The sequence below is a fragment of the Oryzias latipes genome, chromosome 9, assembly GCF_002234675.1.
Source record: "Oryzias latipes chromosome 9, ASM223467v1".
NCBI lineage: Eukaryota > Metazoa > Chordata > Actinopteri > Beloniformes > Adrianichthyidae > Oryzias > Oryzias latipes.
Window position 1 is genome coordinate 23,158,898 of NC_019867.2, and position 22,962 is coordinate 23,181,859.

The 22,962-nt window shown below is 38.3% G+C and overlaps 1 protein-coding gene across 2 annotated transcripts in view; it reads right to left on the bottom strand.

The window, feature by feature from the left end:
• LOC101162848 overlaps positions 1 to 20,581 on the bottom strand; it is a 38,268-nt gene extending 17,687 nt beyond the window's left edge. For both annotated transcript variants that reach the window (XM_011479512.3, XM_004072854.4), the window contains exons 1-2: positions 20,373 to 20,581; positions 1,009 to 1,940 (exon numbers count right to left, since the gene is read on the bottom strand). In XM_011479512.3, coding sequence (XP_011477814.1) covers positions 1,009 to 1,940; positions 20,373 to 20,453 — 1,013 coding nt within the window. In that variant the 5' untranslated portion in view covers positions 20,454 to 20,581. The remainder of the gene's footprint in view (positions 1 to 1,008; positions 1,941 to 20,372) is intronic.
• Between the last annotated feature and the right edge of the window lie 2,381 nt (positions 20,582 to 22,962).

Sequence of the window (22,962 nt, forward strand, 5' to 3'; positions counted from 1 at the left end):
CGGGATGCAGCAACATATTGAAATGTGGACGGATGAATGTGACACACTTTATCCCAACGTGATACACATTGGTTCTCGCTGTTTTCCCGACAATCTCTGTCATAAACTCTTATCAATGTACCTTCTTAGTTGTCTTCGTGTCAAACAAAAAAGCGAGTAAAAGGTGTTGTACCTGATGTTGATATAGTTGTTAAAAATTAGTCAGCGAAATATAAAGTCTGAATAAGTGAACTATCTGCAAAGGATTGCAAAGCCCAGGACTTACATAATTTCTGTCTCTAGTTGCTTTGCCCTGCTCTTGAAATTTCTCGCCAATGACTGAAGAGATCATTAGTCACGTGCTTTTGTTTACAAGCTTTGGTCCTGAACAGCAAAGTCAGCTGGACGGCAGTCGGAATACAGACCAAACTCAAGGTTCAGGACTCGATCCGGACCAAATTAAGCTGACTCGGTCGGGACCAAATGGTTTTCTAAAGTACTCTTCAGGTATTTAGTAGTATTTTCTTACTTTTTTTTCTCCTCAATTTTGACGGTGTTGCAGTTTATCATATAAAACATTGAATTTTGTGTTTTAATTGTGCTACTTATTTTTCTTCTTTAATTTCATGTTGTTGAAGTTTGCAAAGGTGTTTAGATTTATGAATTGTGTGTTAGATTACCAGTTGAGACCTAAAAAGATTGCAAAATAAAATTGTAAAATTTGGTTAAATGTAGCAACACAAAAAAGTGAATATTTTGATTTTGAAAAAACAATTACTTCTCGGATTTTTTACAATTCCAGCATTAAATTCAAAGTCACAGAAATGGCAGTAAATGTGTTTTATTATATTTTAAATAAATTAAATTTGCATTTAAAGAGTTAATAATCATTAGCCAACATGTTTGAAAGGTTTAAACACATAATAGGAGAAAAAAATCTATTGATTTCATAGTTTACACATACATATCATGAACTAAAGGGGCAAAAGGAGAACAAAGAGTTGACAGAAAGTTAGACTGATTTGTTACCTGAAGATGATGCAGAGGACACCTGTAAGTATCATGACGAAGAAAGTGGCTCCGCTTACAGCTGCCAGTACAGAGTCTGCGTTGCTGCCTGACGAATACGTGGCTCGTTGGTTGCTCTCTGACTCTGTCAAGTTATGGTAGTGGAAGAGAAGAGCGAAACCCCGCCCCCAGTGAGTGGTGGTTATCAGCTCCATGATGACCTCCATCATTGCCTGGTTTGAGCCAAAAACCAGCTGGCTGCCAGGGGGTCGGTTGGCCCCACAAAACCTTGATGAAAAAGTGATGAGGTCTGAGATGTAGAGAACGTCATGAGGACAGACATCCAACACAGACTGTTGGGTCTCGGGGCTCACAGCTGGAGTTTCAGTGAAGTGCGGTGAAGGAAGGGTGGTCTCCCCCACAATAGAGCTTGAGTTAGAACTGAGATTGGCAGAGTTGACAGCCTTGTCCTCTGCAGGGGTGTCGCTATGTTGGATGAGGAAAGAATGAGGTGGTTGTGAAGACTGGCTCAAGGGAGAATCTGCAGATCTTTTGGCAGAATTCAAGACTTTGGCAATCTCCATTTTTGTGGATTGTTCTTGGAGTACAACTTGCTTGCTATCCCCATCTTGGGAAGATTGTTGAGCCTTTGAGATGTCACCTTGAGTATGAGGATCCACTGGTTCTTCTACAACAGACAAGGCTTTGTCTGGAATGAAGGTTACCTCCTCCTCTGCTTCTTCAAACTTAGAGACAGTAGAATGTTTGGCTGTAGAGTCATGGCTTTCAAACACATCAAAGTCAAAAATCTCCAGAACTAGCTGGTAATCAATAGGCACAATGAACTCCCAAACGCAATGAGTCCCAGAAGAGTAGTTATAGGGGAAACCAGGGGACAGAATGAGGCCTTGAACATCCACCACTTCAACCTTAGCACCGCAGTCAAAGTAAACCTGGAATGGGAATAACATCAAGTCAGTTGTGATTCTAAGCTTAAAGTCCTGCACTGATCATCTTTTGAACTGTTTTTTTTGGCATTCCCAGCGGACTATTAATGATTATGCAGTTTTAGTCTAAATAAAAAAAAACGTGTCATTTTCCAGAACATAGTTTCTGCAGAGCAGCAGGAGTTCATTAGAAATTCACCTTTGAGTTGTGGGCGTGATTGTTGGTGGGTAGCAAACCTGCCCCCTTCCTCTTCCCATTGCTGAGAGATCTTTGTTTACACTCTTTCCTGCTAGCTTACAGCCCCTCACACCCCCAACCTAACATTACCGGTGCAACAAAAATGGCCAGAAATATTAGCTTGGATGAGAAAGAAAAAGAAGTGGATGCATCAAAATGTAGCATAGCAGGGAGCTTATGGCCTGCCAATTGTAGCACCTACATCACTGCTACAAGCTTTTTCTAACAGCATTTTTGTCCTCTGCTCCTGATTCACAACTATTTTAAAAAAGAAAACCTCAGAAATGGAATTTTAGACTTAATTTTCTTTTTATATCTTCTCCGTCATCAGAAAATGCCACACAAATGTGTTAAGAACACCAAAAACACAATTACTACTACACAATTACTAATTATACGGAGTGAAACTTTAGTCCCCTTTAACAAAAAAATGCTCCATTATATTTTTATTTTCAGCAACAACTGATACTCCCTTCAAACAACAATGGCTCACAGCTCAACAGAGGCAGCATCAGGTGTGACTCATTTTGGTGCTATTCATACAAGCTTCTTGTTTTTCCACTTCATGCTCTCATTTCCGGATTAAGAGGGTAATGCCATACAGGTCAAGGATTCAAAATTGGCCACTGAGTATTTTCAATGACAAAGCCAACAAAAACTCATCTTGTGGCCTGTATGCTCAATTACATAAACCCTCTTGACAATGAATTACTCAGCTTTAACATGGTGCTTTCATATCAAGCTTTGGGTTCTGCCAGTGCTGGTGGCCTAGATAACCCTGAATGGGGTGAAGTGAAGAGTGGTATTTTTTTCAGACATGCTGAGGTAATTTTTCCCAGGCGCAGAGAGATGCATGTGGGGCTTTGGCACTAATCAGAGGCAGATGTGATGGCAGAACTGAAGACCAGACCTTTGTATGGGGCCTCTGTGTTTATGAGCTTTCCTGTTTGCCTCAATTGTGAACTGTGGAAATATTGAACTCTAGACAAGTAGACCCCTGCCGAGACAGGTAACAAACAAACCCCCTTAAGCAATGCTAGTGTTTGAAATAAAAACAACAACACAACAACTGCTATTTTACTGACAAGTTACTAGATCAACAGTAAGCAGAAACAAAAACCGATTATTTCATTAGATGCCAAGTCATTAAATTTTTCCACAAAATTATAAATATTTATCTATTATCTAAAAACTCCCCCCCTCTGACTACTCTTTACCATTTTCTTTGAAAAATAACTTTGCATCGGACTGAATTCGACTTGACAAAAATACACTTTTAATTCTGCATTTTAATGCTATTCCGACCCTATTCCAACTAAAAAAAAGAAGCATTACAAAGTCATGGGACAAAGCTCTGGGTAACATCACAGTGGCTCTGTATATTATTTTAATGAAAAAATTCAAAAAGTACCAGTATTCAGGTTTGATCCGTCTAAAACATAGACATTCATTTCATAAACAAAGCTGATGGAAAGTCCCCTAAACACAAATGGCTACTGCTGAATGTCGAGAACAAACGGTATGCAAATCATTTACTGAGTATTACTGTCAAATTCCTGATTTTATATAATTAAGATGTGCAAGACTGGTTTTACTAAATTTTTTTTATATAAATGTGTTTAATTAAATATTAACTTGTTTATAATATTTCCAACATACCCATTGTTTGGTGAAAGCCTTAGTCATAACTTCCCCTTACAGCTAGATACAGGTTGTCTGAGGGTGAAAAATGGGCAAACCTGTAGTGTACGGGATACCCAGATGGCCCGTGGAAAATATCAAGGTCATAGACCGCTCAGTGAACCCCTAAACTCAAATAATCTGTTGAACCCTTTCAATCTGGTTTTCGAGAACAACACAGAACTGAAACAGCTCTGCTCAAAGTCTCCAATGACATCCTTCTCTCCTCCGACTGGACAGCTCTCCATCCTCATTCTCCTGGACCTCACTGCAGCATTTGGCACCATCAGTCACTTCATCTGGCACTCCCGTCTCAAGAACGGTCTCAACATCATCTCTGTTCTGTCCTGGCTTCAGTCCTACCTTATCAAGAGAAACAATTGCTCATCCTCCACAGCTCCTCTGTTGCAAGGTGTTCCCAAAGGTTCGGTGCTTGGCCCACTCCTGTTCATCCTTTACCTCATTCCCCTCGGTAACATCATCCGACAACGTGGTCTAAATTTTCACTGTTATGCTGATGACATACAACTATACATCTCCACCAAATCCATCAGCTCCACCACTTACTTCACACTCACCCGCTGTCCAACTGATATCAAACATGGCTTGAGCTCAATTTTCTCAAACTCAACTGTGATAAGACAGACATAATCATAAATGGCCCCAAAACCATCACAAAATCCATTCCAAATTTTCAGTTAAATTTCAATAACACCACGCTTTCTTTGTGACCAGTCATCCGTAACCTTGGGTTTCTCTTTGACAGTAATCTATCATTTGAACAACATGTTAACAAAATCACTCGGTCTGCCTGTTTCCACCTGAAAAACATTGCCCGCCTCCGTTCATCCCTCTCCTTGGCTGCTGCTGAAACCCTCATTCATGCCTTTATTACCTCCCTGTTAGATTATTGCAACAGCATACTCCATGGTACACCCTCCAAAATAATAAATAAGCTGCAATACATTCAGAACTCTGCTGCCCGTCTGCTCACACACAGCCGCTCTCGTGAACACATCACGCTTGTCTTTCAGAACCTTCACTGGCTCCCCATCGCTCAGTGTATCAAATTCAAAGTTCTCCTCATCACTTTCAAAGCCCTTCATAACCTGGCCCCACCCTACCTCACCGATCTCCTCCAGCGTCACACCCCTTCCCGCTCTCTGCGCTCGTCCGATTCTAACCTTTTGTCCCTCCCCTCTCTGACCAAACATTGAAATTGGGGAGACAGATCCTTCTCCATTGCTGCTCCAGCCCTAGAAGTTGATTTACCAAAATGTAAAAGTTGGCCCATGGATTTGTGTTTCAGGAAAGAGAGACCTGTTGAATTTTTGAGCATAAATGAGTAAAATGATGTGTAGGAAGAAACGGGTACAGAAGCTGCCTGTGACCACATCATGACAACAAAAGGAAACCAATTTTCACAAAAAAACAAATCCAAGTTGTGTCATGGCAACAGACATGTTTATCAATCTTTCTAACAAACGAGGAGTCGTGACGTATGCAACAATTTACCCAATTTACTACTCCGCATATTTTCTTAATTATATTAACAAACACTGGTACCCTTTGTTGAGGACAATTATCTGTAAATGGTTGAATGAGGTTTGATAAAATCTTTTCACCAAAGAATGAAAGTGCAAGACATGCTCCTAGGATTACATCCACAACTACAAGGAATGGATAAGTTATGGATTTGTATGAAATCTGAACCAGCCACATACAATTCTTGCACAGAAGTGATGTGAAGAGTTTGAATTTGGAGCACATGATGCCAAAAAAAAGGAAGCTGCTGATCCCCTCGTGGCTTAGGATTTGCATCTGTATTTGTCCTGTTTAAAGAAGGCTTGCAACAAAACGTTCAATTCAAACATTTCATGGTAGAGACGTCACTGAAATTGGACTCTGGAGTTGACTGGACAAAGCAGGAATTTCTTTATAAAACAGGAAGCTTTAGGTAATGGTCACTCTCTCCTGATTATAGAATTTAAACAGCACAAAAGTTGCTTTCAGTACATGCTGTTCAAAATGTCATAAATGTGCCAAATTAAAACAAAGTATTTTAAGAGAGTATGCTGTTAATTTAAACTTTCAGGTCATATTTTAGTGTTTTGGATACAAATTTATGGCAAAACATTTGAAAAAAAAACCACAAGTGTTCTTTACACATTGCAAAGAGTTTCCAATTTTTATTATATAAATGGGAGATATAAATGGGTTAATGAAAATTGTGGTTTTGGTGTTTTTAACATGTTCTCGTGGCATTTTTCTCATGATGGAGGACATATATAAAATAAATTAAGCTTAAAATTGCATTTCTGAGTATTTCTTTACTCAAATCGTCAGGAACAGATTACAAAAAAATGCTGTTTGAAAAAGCTCTCAGTTGTAACGCAAGAACTGAAATGTCTGGGCAAAAGTCTCCCTGCTCTGCTCCATTCCGACGCATCCACTTGTAGACCAATAAACCCATTAAAAACCTATTTTTCCTCATCTGATCTGCTATTTGGCTCAAATCTGTACTGCTGGATAGCTGCAATATTGCTTGTCATTTTTGTTGCACCGCTAATGTTAGCTTGGGGTTGTGACAAGCTGTAAGCTAACAGGAGAGAGTGTAAGCACAGGGATGATGGGATATCAGGAGAGGCATACTTCCACGCCAACAGTCCCACCCACAACTCAGAGCAGAGTTTCTGATAAACTCCTGCCGCTCTGCAGAAAATATATATTAAAAAAATGACAGGCTTTTTGATTTAGGCTAATAACTGCATAATCATAATTAAAAGATCACTAGGAAGGATTCTACAAAAGATACAAATATAGTTGGAGTGAGACTTTAATAACCAATCTCCAATGCATCTAAAAAGTATGTCAGTCTCACACCACAGTTTACTAGAGTTTCAAAAACAGAATGGAAGGCAGAGGCATGTATACGTTGAACCAGGACATATATTTTTTTTACTTTTAGGATAGGACTTGAAAAAAAACCCGTTTGTAAAACAAAACAAAAAAATTTAAAACTGGTTTATGTGACCCCAACTTCCATGAAGATTCTTTTCTTTGCTCCATATTTATGTGTTTTAAATCCTTATTTTTTTTTCCCACACCACCTTTCCCTTTTTTCAAACATCTGTTTTAAAGTGTTTCCACTCAAACATTAACAGAAAAAAAAATTTTAAATTGACCTTATTACAAAGTAGTCTATGCAGCTATGATGAACACAGAGAACTGTGTCAGGGATGAGACTCTAATCTCTCCCACCATGATGAAGCTACTGGGAGGTCCCCTAAACCCGAGGATGCACATGCTAGACTACACATGAAAGGGTTCCAAAGTGCCACAGTGTCGAATAGAAATGGGACATTCTTATGATGCTGAACATCTCATTTCTGTTACATCACATGCCGCTCACTGGCAGGACACTAATTGTTCAAGGGGGCTTTTTTTCTCATGGCAAAACAATGGCCTGCAGTACTGTTGTAGTGAGCCACTACACAAACGGGGAGGCTGGATCAGTTTTAATGAAGTGATGCTAATAAGATGCAAGCAAAGGTTTACGTAAGAGCAAGCAGGTCATTCCGACCCAGTTGAACTGTTGATAGGTGGTCCCTGGACAGGAAAGCAGCAGTCAACAGTTGACTAGTTTAGCGTGCAAGCATCTCAGAATTTAAAATCTTGACTTTATTTATTAGTGTCAAAGAGGTGGAAAAGGCCCATCATAAACTTAATGTTCTTTGAGGCTTAAAATCATGATAATGTTGCACTATGTTTAAAATAATAATTTACAAATAACCATTTTTAAAAAGGACTCTGCAACAGTTTCAGTTTAGTTCATTTTTCTTGAGGAACATTTTGAAGCCCTAATGTGAGGACATTTTGGAATGTGATAATCCAAGGAGCAAAAAATAATATACAACACAAGTACTTTTTTTAAAAATTAGTTTGAGGTTCATTTTTGGATGTGATTGCCAAGTATTTTTGCCAAATGCTTATTTAAAAATATTACAACTGCACTGACTCTGACAGTCTGATGGAAAGGGATAGATCTCTGTCTCTTTCCATTTCTTCACTACCTCCATGTAAACACACCAAACTTGATTAATTCAAAACAAAGAAAAAAAAAACACCACAATTTAGCTCTCGCTATGGCAGTGCAAAGGAATTACACATGTGGAACATCTGTTACACATTCATTTTTATCTATAAAGTTCACATGAATCTAATTTTATTTTTAGGTGAATTTCTTCTTGTGAGATTAATGAAGTTCTATTCTATTTTATTTCTCTCAATTATTTAATTCCGAAATTGAGTGGAAAAGCAACAATATTAGTTAGAATCAACTTGTGAAATCTTTATTAAAATCAGAAATAAATATCACCAAAACCCACAACACACATCTAAATTAATTCAAAAGATTATCAAAACTACACATTTTGGCAAACTGACTTCAATATTATTAAATAATTAATATCAGACGCAGATACCATCACAGTTCCAATAGCAAAATCGTAAAATGTCTCGTCTTTGACCTACAACCCGGATTTCTAGAGAGACTTTTTTATTAGTCCAGTATAAGACCATTTACATAACTTCCATCACTATAAAAACGGTTATAATGTGGTTATGTGTATGTATATATATATATATATATATATATATATATATATATATATATATATATATATATATATATATATATATATATATATATATATATATATATATATATATAATTATATTAATAATCTTCCTGTAAAATGTGCATAGAGTAAAACAAAACACAAAATGCAGGACAGATTAAAATATAGAGAACTTCAACAAAGATTAAATTGTCAATAATAACAGAAGCACCTAAATTATGTTACATTTATAACTTCATTTTGTGTAACAAGGCCTGATCTTTCAGGTTAACATGAACACTCACTGGCTACTTTATCAGGTACACGTTGCCAATACCGGGTTGGTCTCCCTTTTGCCTTCGCAAAAGATTAAGTAATTGAACTTAATAGGCAGTGTGACAGCTGTGCCTGATAAAGTGCCCAGTGAGTGTATATTCAGACAATGTCTGAGACATCGTTTGAATATACACTGAATATTGCAAACCCCTGGTGTAGTTCAGGGGTCTGCAACCTTTACCACTCAAAGAGCCAATTGGATCAGTTTCCTACAGAAATAAAAGCACAGGGAGGCGCAACACTACGGGTATTAGAAAAAATAGTTTTGCCGATGTGTCGCGATAGGTGATAGTTGGCAACCATTGAGACGACTGTTGTTGAGAATTCGGGCTATACAAATAAAACTGAATTGAATTGAATAGTTCATTTGGCAATACTTGAATTGATTCAAAATGCTGTCAGGATATTTATTTAATTATTTATTTTAATTATTTGCGTGATGTTTCCTTTGATCTTTTGTCCATTTTCCACCACAACCTTGAATAGACTTTTCTGTCTTTGTTGCGGGTCTGGAATCATCAGCGGTGAGTCTAAGCCCCGCCCCCGCCTCTCTACCTGTTCAGATCCGAGTTGTTTTCCCCCCGTGTGCAACCCCCCCTTTCAGCGTGTTCTACACAGACAGCGCAACATACGGTCATCATAGCAGCAAGTTGACAGGATAGACACGCCCCCTCCACGTGTTCAAGGGGCTCTCTTCCTCCTACCCACTCGCACTACCCAACGGTGTTAAAGGCACCACGACAATCTTGATAGTTGTTTTACTAAACCATAGAGAGCCGCAGCATAATGATGAAAGAGCCGGAGGTTGCCGACCCCCGGTGTAGATTCTCAGTCATGCAGGTCATGATATAATCAAAAGTTCTAAAAAAAATTCAACTGGACAACATTTTTGGTTTGAAGATGTTTTGCCACTCATCTGAGCAGATTCTTCAGTTCTGTCCGACTGGTGTTTTTGCTAGAGATACATCCTGCTTGATGGAATTTCAATCCCCACAAAGTCCCCCAACGACTGAGTCGTTGACCCCTGTGTTGCTCAGTTTCATCCTCTGTTCTAGGTTCCAACACTGGATAAAGATGCCTATTGTCATGCTGGGTAGGTTTGGGCAGGGATTTCAAAACAGGATTGTAAATGGATGAAAGGTTGTGTCCGAGTCCACCACCTCTTTTTAATAAGGACTTTTATTATATTTCCAAATATGGCTTTCTTGACTCTGGCCCCGATTTTTGTCTGCTGAAATTAGACCCCATGTGTTGGCTCATGCGTTTGTGTGTGGCTGCTTGGTTTAATGTACATGTCGTTATATTCCTGACTACACTTAACAGCATACACCGCGTCACTTAGTTTGTGTCTGAGTGTAGACAAGTCTTTGCTTCAGGGTGTTCCCTGGTTTGATTTTTAGTGGGATGTTTTCGTTGTGGAAGCCCCTCTTCAGTTTCTCTGATAGCCCAGCCACATATGGGATGTCAGTGTGTTTTCCTCTTGTTTCTGGTTCCTCAGTGTTGTGGTGATAGGAGGTGGGTCGCTTCTGTGCTTTAGTGAAGGCCCATTTGGGGTATCCACAAACCCTCAGTACGTTCTGGACGTATAATTTCTCCTTCTTGGCCCCTGCGTGGGCACTTCCTCTGCCCTGTGATTCAGAGTTCTAATAACAGCCAATTTGTGTTGAAGTGGGTGGTGCAAGTCAAAAAGTAGATATTGGTCCGTATGTGTTGATTTCCGATATACTTCCACCATTAGGCTTCTGTTCCCTCCCAATTGTACTCCACAAACCAAAAATGCCAAACAGTCCTCTCTGGCAACCTCTCCGATGAACTTAATGAGGCTATCCACCGAGTTGATGTGTTTGGTGAAGGCATCTACTTCCTGTGACTTGATCTTGACCCAGGTGTTGTCCACACAGTGGAACCAGTGGCTGGGAACAGTACCAGTAAAGGAATGCAGTATTTTGTCTTCAAAGTCCTCCATGTACAGGTTTGGCCACTATGGGAGAAACCGGAGAGTTCATTGCACAGTCCTGCCGTCTATAGACATGTCATCTAAACTGGAAATAAGTGGTGTTTGAACAAAGTTCCAACATGTTGCGAATGGTCTGGTTTGAGGTTAGTCCTGTTTTAAAGAGTCTCTAAAGAGTCTCTTCTTCACTGTTTTGATGACCTCTATGGGGGGGATGCAAGCCAACAAAGAAGTGACATCATACAAGACCATAGTTGCATCCTCATCCAGGTGAAGTTATTTGACTTTCCTTGTCTTGGGAGTTTCCTACCAACGGTACCAGAATGGTGGCTAGATATTTGGCTAAGTCACAGAGTTAATGCTGCTGACAAAAGATCTGAGTGGGGCTCCTTCCTTGTGTATTTTGGGTAAGCCCCAGGGTACAGTCTGTGGTGTTGTCTTTGATCAACAACCCCTTCTTTTTCCAACTTCTGTAAGCAGTCTATGACTTTCTTTTTATCATCGGAAGTGGGGTCCTTCTTCAGTGTTGTATAGGTGGTGGCGTCACTGAGGAGGTCAAAAACTTTGTTCTTATAATCCAGGACAACTGTGGATCTACCTTTGTCTGCCAGTAGGATTACAATGCTTTCATCGTTTTCCAGAGCAACTAAAGCCCTCCTCTTGTCCAGGGTCAGATTTGTAGGAGAAGGCTTGGCGCTAGCCTGCACTGCTGTCACCTTCACTGATGGGTTTCACCGTTGCCTACTGGCTAATAAGTAGATTGAAATATTAACTAATAGACTAAAAATATCCCAAATCCCTACTTTAAATAAATCATAGTAGTAGGTTTAGGGGCTGTCATCTGGACTTAGTTTTTAAACTTGGAAGACATTTCACCGGTTATCCAAAAGGCTTTGTCAATTCTGTTGTCAATTCAAAGAATTGACAAAGCCTTTTGGATAAGAGGTGAAACGTCTTCTAACTTTAAAAACTAAGTCCAGATGACAGCCCCTAAACCTACTACTATGATGGAATCAACATGGATGAATGAGAGTCTTCATAGACATACTCTAAATAAATGTATACAGCAGTTATAATATATATTACTCCACTTATAAAACAGATAAATTATAATTCACCACTTCAATATTAATGCATGTGTGCTGTTGAAAAACTGTGTAGCTTGATCCCCTGCTGCTTTTGTAGGTTTGAACACTTAAAAAGAAAGTAACAGTCTGTTATCCTAATGGTAGCTTCATTTGAACATTGAGAGATAGAAAATCACCAGAAAAATGCAAAAATCCACTTTAAAAAGTGTATAAATATAAATGTATTTACAGTTAATTTTGGGAAATAAATATTTGAACCCTCTTGCTGAGAGGACTTGACTCTTTGTAGCAAAATCCTTACCAGCAAGCACAGAGGACAGACATTTTATTGTAGTTGATCAGCAGGTTTCTGCACACATCAGGAGGAATTTGGGTCCACTCTTCCTTGCAAATGACTTCTAAATCATTCTTGTGCTGTCGCTTGTCAACTCTGAGCTTCAGCTTTCTTCATTGGTTTTCTATAGGATTGAGGTCTGGAGACAGCCTGGGCCACTCCATGACCTATATTTTTTTTCTTCTTCAGCCATTCCTTGATTGGCTTGGTTCTATGTTTTGGGTCATTATCCTGTTGGATGACAAATCCATGACCCATTTTAAGCCGTCTAGCGGTGAGAAGGAGGTTCTCACTCAGGATTTCATGGTAAATGGCTTAATTTTATTAGTGACTGTGATCCCAGCTGCTTTGAGATCACCAACCAACTCCTGGAGTGTTATTGTAACCCTTGTGCTATCCTAGGCACTTTAACATTGGAAGTTGGGTCATCTAGACCCACTAGACAGTGCGCTGAAGCTTTTTTCTTCAATGATTTGTGATTTTCTCTGGTGTCCATGGATTACATGAAATCTTTCCACCTTTATCCACCTTGGTCATGATAGGAATAACACGTCAAGGTAAGGGCGGGGTCATCTAAGATAGCACAAGGGTTAAGCTTATTTCTCACAGTCTAACTGGTCTGTGTGAACCAGAACTCTTAATGGTTACCAGGGGATCAAATATGTATTTCCCTCAAACAAATTTATATAAATTCTTTGAAGTTGATGTCTTGACTTTCTTTGTAATTTTCAATTTCTCAATGTTCAAATGAACCTATGGAAGTGTTTCTGCAGCATAATTTAAAAAAAGTCAATACCAGAAATGCTTTTTCATTTCATTGTGCATTCGTTGACTCAAAATTTAAATGAAAAAGGGATCTGCTAAACCGCTTTTTCTTCTTTAACACCGCTCATTCTGTCGATTAATTAAAATGATAAAGAAAATGGTATTTGACATTTCATCTTCAAATGGTTCTCTAGTAAATGTGTAGCAAAATTAAATTAGAAATATCTAATTTGACAATTAAAATAGATTAACAGAAATGTGTTTTTTTTGCCAACAAAAGCATGTGTGGCTATGAAAAAAACAATAACCCAATAATAATAATAATAATAATAATTTATTTAAGTTATTTTTTATTAAATAAGCAAAATGTCTAGAAAATGTCAAGGGTTCTAAATTGAGATGGTCAAAAGGTCAAACTTTTAAATGCCCGTTTTTTATATATAGTTCTACAACAACCTACGGCACGTTTTGGCAAAGCAGACCCATCACCCTGACCTCTCTACTTGCTGCAACATGGATTTCTTTTTAAGCCACCCAGGCTGATGACACCACTGTGAAAATGGTGCAACACGAGCCGCCCTCCACTGACACAGTGTTCTCTCTCTCACACACACACACATTGCCTCTCATGCACAAACAGTCTCCAACTGGCTCATAAAAAGGCAGGCAGGCCCCTCAAAGGGGGCAGGAATCCTCACCAGCCCTGTTTACTAGAAGAGACGAATAACGCCACCTCATTGGTCTGTGCTTCAACAACAGCATTTCACGCAAGAAAAATTTCATTCACACACGTTTTCTTTTATTATGAACCAAAATGAGCTGAGTAAGACCCAATATAGGAGCACTATGCTTGATAAGCACTATATAACATAAGTTTGAGCTGATTCAAGCAGATACAGATTAGAAGTAAGAGGTAGATTTTAGGCCTCAAGTCTAAAGGAAAAATGTTACTAATGTAGCTACATTTATCAGAGCAAGCAGCACCAAGCAGTCATTGGGCTCAACATAGCCGAAGAAAAAGAGGGCTTTTGCAATAATGTGTTCAGCTCAACAGAGCTGAACCACAATAAACTGGTCAATGTTATTGATATTTTCTTTTAAGTTTACTTCAGAAAATTTGAATTTGGGTGACAGTTACCGATCCATTAAAATGGTTTTCAATAAAGCAAGACTTATCAGATGATAAGAAAACATTTAATCCTTTTTAAGGTTTTAGCTTACCCCTACGCAAACGAAAAACATCTTTACAGAAACGTTCCATGCAATTTCCAAAGCACTTTAATGGAAACAAACCATGTACTGATGTTGAACATTTTTATCCTGTTTAAAGGATTCTAACTCATTTCATTTGACGCTGAAACCCAACACTTCCCATCTTCATCACTGATGAAGATGTAAAGAGAAGGTCCTGCAAAGGCTCTACTGCAGAAATGGATAACTCCCGGCCTTCAAGGCTGCTGCCCTGCTTCTTTTCCAACCACTTCTGCCCTTGCAGCTTATTATTGGCTGGACATCCTTGATTTAGAAATTAGTAACATAAAGCTGTACGGGGGATGACCCGTACAGGTGGTGCGGGTTTTTGGGTTGTCCCAGTCTGTGAGGGCTAGTAGACAAGAGCGGTTCGTGAAGTATGATTCACGAACCGCGAACGGTTGCTTCGCGTCGGACGGTTCAGGCTTCCACGGCGTGCGTTAAAAAGTAGTAACCGCACACTTCGTCGGCCATTAACCCTTACATGTAAGTTACACACACCAATGACATATGATGACCCTGTCGTACAGTGCCCTTATGCTCTAGTCCAGTGTTTTTCAACCTTTTTTGAGCCACGGCACACTTTAACCTTGACAAAAATCCCGCGGCACACCAGCATCCAAAAAAAAAAAAAAAAAGCAGAAATTCATGGTCTGTATTGATCGACAGCCCCCCCCCCCCCCCCCCCCCCCCCCGCCCGCCCGCAATCTCACGTGTATTTTTGTGATAATTGTGGCCGGAAAAGCAGGAAGTTGCGGCTGTTTTTTCTAAGAGATGAAATGAAAGTTAAATTATAAAAATTTAGAAACTGTTTGTTTGTTGGGGTTTCAAGCCGTTTCGCAAGGACAACTCATTGTGCGCTGGGACACTGGCTCTTTAAGCCAATGCATCATGGGAGATGTAGTGTGAAAAGTGCCGAAAACTTGCAGAAAGACTGGCGTCTCTGAGATTTATTGTATTGTCCACTTGTTTCACGGTCTGACACCGGACTCTGTGGAAAGCTACACCGCTAAAGAAGAGCTTTAGCTGGTATTTCTGTTAGAACTGAGCGACTTTATCAGCAGAATTAAGAACAAGGAAGTGAAGACTTTAAGCACTTCTGATTGGTCAGACTGATGACATGTGATTAAGCCTTCAAGAATGATTGGTGGAGACAGTTAAAGGGACGGGACTTTTCCGCAAACTGTCATAGCTGCAGGTAAATCGCGGTAACGTAATCCTTATCAAAATGTCTTTAATAGAATTAAATAAACACAAAGAAAAAGTAATTTTAAGATCTTTCATATTCCTAACTACTCAGTGTTTTATCAGGGCCTGTTTGGATGAACAAAGAGCTGATTTCCTGGAGATGGGAAATGTTTTTAGATCAGTGAATGATTAATGAGGGCAATTTCTCCACGGCACACTTGACCATCTCCCACGGCACACTAGTGTGCCGCGGCACACTGGTTGAAAAACACTGCTCTAGTCATCAGTAAGGTGCGTTTACTGGCTCCTTATTGACCTCGCACAAATGCTGCATGCATGGGGTGTGCAGGTGATACACAAATATCGGTGGGACAATGAGTTGGTGCTGCAGTGCCATTTCTCCAACCTCCCAATGCTGTACAGGACTTACTTTGATGTTAAATAGTATGAACAGAACGCAAACTCAAACTTTTTTTTTTTTTGTATAGCGCTTTACATAAAAGCAAATAAAATAGCCATAAAAATAGATGGGATCCTGTAACAGATGAGGGGATGAACAGATGAAGGAAAGGCAAGGGACATTTTTTCCTGTGTTTCACATGAAAGTCCTATTGGGCTATTAATAAAAAAAATAAAAAAAAAGATTTTCCAAATTTTGCTTTAAATATTTTATTCTAGAAGCAGCAGGTTATGAGAGGAGCTTAGCATTAAGCAGTCACCAAGTCTTAAACAACGTGGCAAAACTAACTGTACCATAACTGTACAAAACAGTAAAAAGGTGAAAGAAGAAAGTCAAGAACTCAAAGCAAAGCCCTTCTAATGCTACGTTCACACAGGGAACCCATGTTAAAGCAAACACATCCTATGAAAAGTCTATGGAAATGCATGTTTATGCACGTTTCAGTGTTTAGTGAACTTTTAAGTCAGTTTTCCAGTTCTACATACAAAACGCGCTGCTGTTGAATGAAAAATTGATCATTAAGAAATTATTAACTGTGGTTTGTGTTGAGCCGGAGTTATATGACATCAAGTCTTTTATACTTTGGAAAATAGCTGTGAATGAAAAACCTCAAGCAAGATTAGCACCACTTGCACATTTTGGATTATGCCTCTTCCAAATATCAGTATATGCTCTAGTATTGGGTAGCACCAGTCCAGTGTGAACACCATATGCTAAAGGTGCGTTCAAGAACCCGCGTTCAGCACATTCTTGAACGCCCAATCACATGCCCTATAAACAGCATGTCTGTTGGTGTGATGAGACTCTGTGCCTCCAAATTAATCAAAGGCTTTTAAGTCAGTGGTTGTGGTTTACTTAAATATTGTCACAAATACTTTTTAGTTTCCATGATGCAGGCTGCATTGATGCAGATATCAAAGCAGACTAAATTGGCATGAATTTAGTTATTGAAACTATTTAACTATTGAAACTCTGTTTCTTTTCCTTTTTTTTTCTAAAAAATAGAAAAGACGTAACAGGAGGGAAAATCTTACAGCTATAAAGATATAAAATCCACAAATCCAGGTTTTATTACATCTTTTGGTTAAATCAGCGAGTATTACCAACAGCTTAAATGATAGTGAAGCCAAAGCATCTCTAGTGTCTTGGTTAAAGTTTCCCTGGCATCCACATGGACTGGTAGACATCTGTAAATTGTCACAGCTGTGATCCTTGAGCTCACACAGATAAGCATAACTGGGTGAGCCAAAGAGCCGGCAAACTCGAGCCCTCTCCTCCATGTTTGTGGAGAAAGACCTATTAACATATTTTCTGAAACGAGCTCCTGCTCCTGCAGCTGCGGTTGCAGTTTGAGGTAGACTCTGGAACCCTGTCGTGAATCCTGACCTCAGCTAAGCAGCGGTTTCCACCAGAAAAGAGGAGAAAAGAAAATTGTATTGGTTAAAGATTTAGTCAGTTAAATATCAAGGTTTTTTTTTTTTACACTAATGTGAGAAACCTATGGGAGCAGTGTATTTATACTTAAAGCCCTCTAGATTTTTCAATTTCCTTTTTGAGTTTTAGTGTTTATATTTATACACTATGCAAAAAAGAAGTGCAGCTCCATTTGTCCTGAACTCATGACCTAGCACAGTTGAAGAAATGTTTCTCTTCAGCCAAATCTGTCAGTTCATCCAAGGATTTAGATTAGCTTTACAACTGGCCGTTTCTACCCTGGCTTTGTCATTGTTTATGTAATAGAATACAACTCCAGCTCAAATAATGAATTCATTAGTGTAAATCTTCAAGATATTCCTCCAGCCAAGTATAAAACCTTTTTGGAATAAAAAAAACAAACAAATCACCTAATTCGAGTCAATTTTATGTCAGTCCAATGACCATCATGTTTAAGACCAACGCTATAGAACATTTCCAATGAAAATCTTGTTTTTGGTTAATTTAACATTCTCATTATGGAGCACCCAGAAAATACCCAGAAATACCCAGAAAATTGCATTTCTGGGTATTTCTTTAATAAAATCGTTGTAAATCAGCAACAGACGAAAAAAATGCAGTTGAAAAAAAGCTTGTAGCAGTGACGTAGGTACTACAATCGGCAGGACACAAGCGCTTTGCTCCGCTCAATTCCAATGCATTCACTTGTACACTACTAGATCCATGTATGTCTTTGTTTTCCTCATCTGGGCTGGCATCTGGATCGAACTGCACAGCGGGATGGCTCCAATATCGCTCCCCATTTTTGTTGCGTCGGTAATGTTCGCTTGGGGCTGTCACGGGCTGTAGGCTAATGGAAGAGCGTGTAAATAGATTGATGATGGGGAATGGAGGCAAGCTTACTTCACGCCAACAGTTCTGCCCACAACTCAGACACAAACTTCTGATGAACTCCTGCTGGTCTGCAGAAACCATGTCCTAGAAAACTACACGTTTTTAGATTTTTGGATAAAAAAATTGCATAATCATAACTTAAAGACCACTAGGAAAGCTTTTAAAATAGATCAAAAGAGGATCGGAGGGGGACTTTTATGATTTTCTTTCCTTTGTGTTTTTTTTAACAGATTTATATTATTAAAAAGAAAAAGTATCGTTTTTCACTGGAAAATAAAAGCAGCATTTCATTGGTGTAAAATTCTAACAAGTTTAGATGAAATTTTCCTTGCTCTTCCCATTTTCACTGCAGTTTTCTGACACACTGGGGCATGTTTATCTGTTGACAAACTGTGAGCATATGTTGTCATATAACTCGTGGGAAGATTAAATGAATTCACTAGTCCTCTTGTCCCACAACTCACTTCAATTAGAGATGCGTGTCTTTGCACTCCATGACAAATAGAACTTTCTGAAACCCAGAGTGGGGTAACCAAAACAAAGATGAGATTCACTCTCCCTCTGCCACAGAGCTGAATTCTGGACATGGGTGCGTCAGTTTTTTTCGGGGGGGGGGGGGGGGATAAATTCCAAGCTTGTTTATGCTGTTCCAAAAATCAACTTAATACAAATGAGGAACAAAGGACAAAGCCATCATTTACCATGCCCCCTCGGCCATATAATTACAGGGATAGCCAGGACCCATATAAACACAGGAACTAAAGCAGGAAACACAGACGATTCAATATAGAAGCCGCTTTTGTAGTCCAGTTCTAAGAATAGTGTCGACTGCCAAAGATGACTCTTCTGAATCTGAAAAATCCTATGAGATTTGCCTCGTGGGATTCAATTTATGACAGTATAAATATGGGAATGTGGTTATTTTTCTGGTGTGTTTCACACATTAGTGACACATTATCCTAAGTGCATCACCTCTAGTTCAAACCTCAACCTACCAGCATTCCCTTCCAACAAACAAACAAAGCCTGGACTTAAATAACCCCCACAGGAGACTTCCACTTTACAACACAAGAAAGTCACAGCAGGTGAATAGCAGTAACTGAATCCACCACTGTCAACTTGTGTCTGAAGTTTAAATCGTGACTTCCTCCTGCTGCTCCTCCTCCAGGGGCAAATCCTGGGATTTACCGTCTGAATGAGTAGAAAAACGTAAAGCAAAACCCTCACTTGTGTCCAATGTGGTTCTTATTTCTGCAGTTTGGACTCTGCGTGCCTTTCTCACACTCTGTAAGGTGCTGTAACATCAAAACAACACTTAGAAGCCCATGAAGATTTAGGTCAGAGTTGGAAAAACTTAAGAAAAGAAGTCACAACTGTCACAATTTTATAGGTATAAAAACAGGGACAGAAAAATGACTAAACATGGGGGTTTTAAAGCAAACAAAGCAGATTTTAAAAGATCCCAACATGCTTTAAAAGTTATAAACTAAACTAAACTCTGGTTTATCTTTATTTTCACATATTTTCTTTTTTTTATTATTATCTAATATTAACAGTTGTTGACTTAAAACTACATAAATGGCAACATGTACGACATAACACGGAAGCTGGTAAAACACTGATTTACCCCCTTAAGAAACCCGAGTCATTTTATGCACTGTCCTGTCCAGTTTGCTAGCAGGACAGACGCCGAACTCAATTTGAAAAGCCGCACCTTAAAAATCTAACTGCTCCAGCATCGATTTCTTTATATGCAATGCCAGTTTTTAAAACTCGTATAGGAGAAAACTTGAGTTTCCATGTATTCGGGTATAATTTTATCATTTAAAAACAACTTTAAACGTCAAAAACAGCTAAATGTTTGACAGAGTTCAGGTTAAATGTCACCACTACTGTCCGTTTGTGTCTAGCTAGAAAGAGTCAGCAAAAGTGTCTATAAAATTAATTTAAAGATAGCTAAGATTTATTTTATACATCCGACAGAAGCCAAAATTACTACTTGGGTATTCATTTTCTTGAAATAACTTTTGTCGAGAGTTTTTTGGGGGAGAAGCTAGCGAATAGGCAAATATCTATTTAACTGAAAGTTTTACCAATGGAGTTCGTAGCTTGGTCCCTGCATGTGAGCACGACTCTGAACAACGCTGGATGAAAAAGCTTATGAATTATTTCCGTAGCAAAACGCATGTCAACTTACTTTCTGTGCAACGCATCCCACCACGAAAAAGAGACATGTTGTCATCAAAGCATGCGCCCCAAGCGACGTAATACAACTCATTTTCCTAATTGTTCCTCTTCAGTGCGACGCGCCGAGAGCAGTGTCCCGCTCCTCTGCTTCTCTCTCATTCACCTGAAGTGTCGGGGGCGCGCTTCCATCGCTCATGGGCGAACAAGCGACTGGACAGCTGAGCAATCCGACCCTTGACTTTGCTCAGACTCTTTTGATTTTGTTTTTGTTCTTTTTTTCACGCTTGTCTTTATTTTCCAGTTTCAATAAATTAGAAAAATGCCAAATTTGGTATACTTAAATATGCAGTTTGCAGGGGATTAGTCACAGTTACATTTCCTCTCTGAATGAAAAAAAAATCACCTTATAAAAATGCAGAACATATGGGAAGAATTGTCTAAATGTGGTAAAGTTGTCACGAAGTTAATTTTACATTTGGTGCCTCATACTACTCTGCCACATTTAGACTAGTTAGGCACATTGTTATAAAATTGAAAAAATAAATATGAACAATCTCAAAATAGTTTTAATAAAATATACTTTTTAATATTAGCTTTGGCAGATTTATACAAAAAAGCAACAAAGTCAAAACTGTTTTCTACAGCAATCATAAGCTGTTTGTTTTTCTAACTTTTTGAATCATTTGTCTTATAGGGGAATACTGTACATAATAACATCAGTATTGTCAAATACATCCATAAATAGTTAAATAGACAGCACAAGTTTTAGAAATATTGGATATTGATTGATATCAGTTAACACTTCTTTAACAATGTTTAAATCTGTGAAAGCATTGTAGATCCTAAATCTGTTATACACATGAACCTTTTTATTACTTAAACATTACTTTTTACTCTTAATATTTTAAAAACCTTGTATTTTATTTTTAGTTGAGTCATATTACTCTGATGTTATCCTACTACTTATTTGAGTACATTGTTTCATAATGTAATCAACACTTTACATTCCGTTTTTCATTTAAGTTTAATTCAATATTTATTTGTAGTGTAAACTGTCCTCACTTACATTTAATTTTTCATTTTTATTTGTTTAGTGAACTTTACAGAAACCCGAAGGTAGAAGAATCACCCTTATTTTCAAACAGGAAGTAGCTGTTCGGACCATCAAAATACATTTTTTGTTGTCAAAGTTGTTTAATATTAGACAATCTGTTTTCCTTTGACATTACTGCATGACGTGTTGAAGACAAAGGTCATTTTAAATATCAAGGTTTGTAAACCTCAAGGTAGTAAACCTCTAACCATTGTCCCTGACAATAAAGCAAGAAGTGTTCTTGTGTCTCAGTTTATTTTACACTATTTTTCTATATCATTATGAGTTAGAAAACTGTCTAATCTGACTGCATTTACCATGCAAACATACTGTAGTGTGCAGCAGGTAAAATTTATTTTAGAACTGCACCTTATTTGTTCAGAAAAATAAAATAATGTGAAAACAATTTTTAAATTGCACTTTATATACATATATGTACATTTAGATAACATTTTTGCACAAGTTAATAGCTAAATGTGGTACCTTTGTGTTTCCACTTTTTCAGCATAAAAAAGATTGAAGGACCAGTAAAAAACGTTTTTCTTTCAGTCAACATTGGTGCAGCCAGCTACATTAAAGAAGATCTCCTCTAAACCAGTTGAATTGAAATGTTGAAACAATTTGGTTTTAATTCCCAATTTATCATTGCACAATTGGCTGGTAGAAGCCAAAGTGATGTAGCACTTACTGGTATTTTAACTTAACCCCTGATTTCTTGTAGGCAAATCAGAGGATGTGTGTAATCTGAAATTAAGACCCTACAACATAAATCTTTAGTCACACAATACCAAAAATGTTTAAACAAAATACACTGAGAAACTTTACACAGTAGTATTTCCTCTGCCCATAGGAGTGTCAGTAAAAAAAGACAACAACAACAAAAATCACAATTTTACTCAAACGATTTTAGACCTACTGATGGTCCAGCTACTGGATCATATCAAATAGTTACTGTTTGGGCGTACAGTGGTCTTGTTGTGATTGTTTGAAGCATCATGTTCAAGGTTTTCTGGCATGTCCAACAACCCTGAATCCCTCTCATCCTAATGCTTTCAGACATTCAAATGGACTTTGTATTTGCTTTATTTCTGTAAAAACACATTATACTCCAGAGTTTGAACCTCTTTTTTTTTAAAATTAAACATCAACCCTTTAACGTTCAGAAATTGATGTCAAGTAAATTTTACAAAATGGTGAAAACATAATTATCCTATGTGTTACTTTTTAGCTTTAATTTGTATTTTTCAAATATTTGTAAATAAAATCCCAATATGTTTTTTAACCAGAATAATGAATCGAGAATCAGGCTTAAATTGACTATCTTATTACTAGGATTTGATTTGATTTAGTGCAACAAAAGTAGACTTCATTAACTATGTGGACTGTCCTATAATAACACACAGCTGCTGGTAAACTGCACAGCAGGAACGCAGGACGGAGCTGTTCGATCACCGCAGTAAAGCATCAGAAACATCCTTCAGATCATATTAAAATTGATGTAAAATCA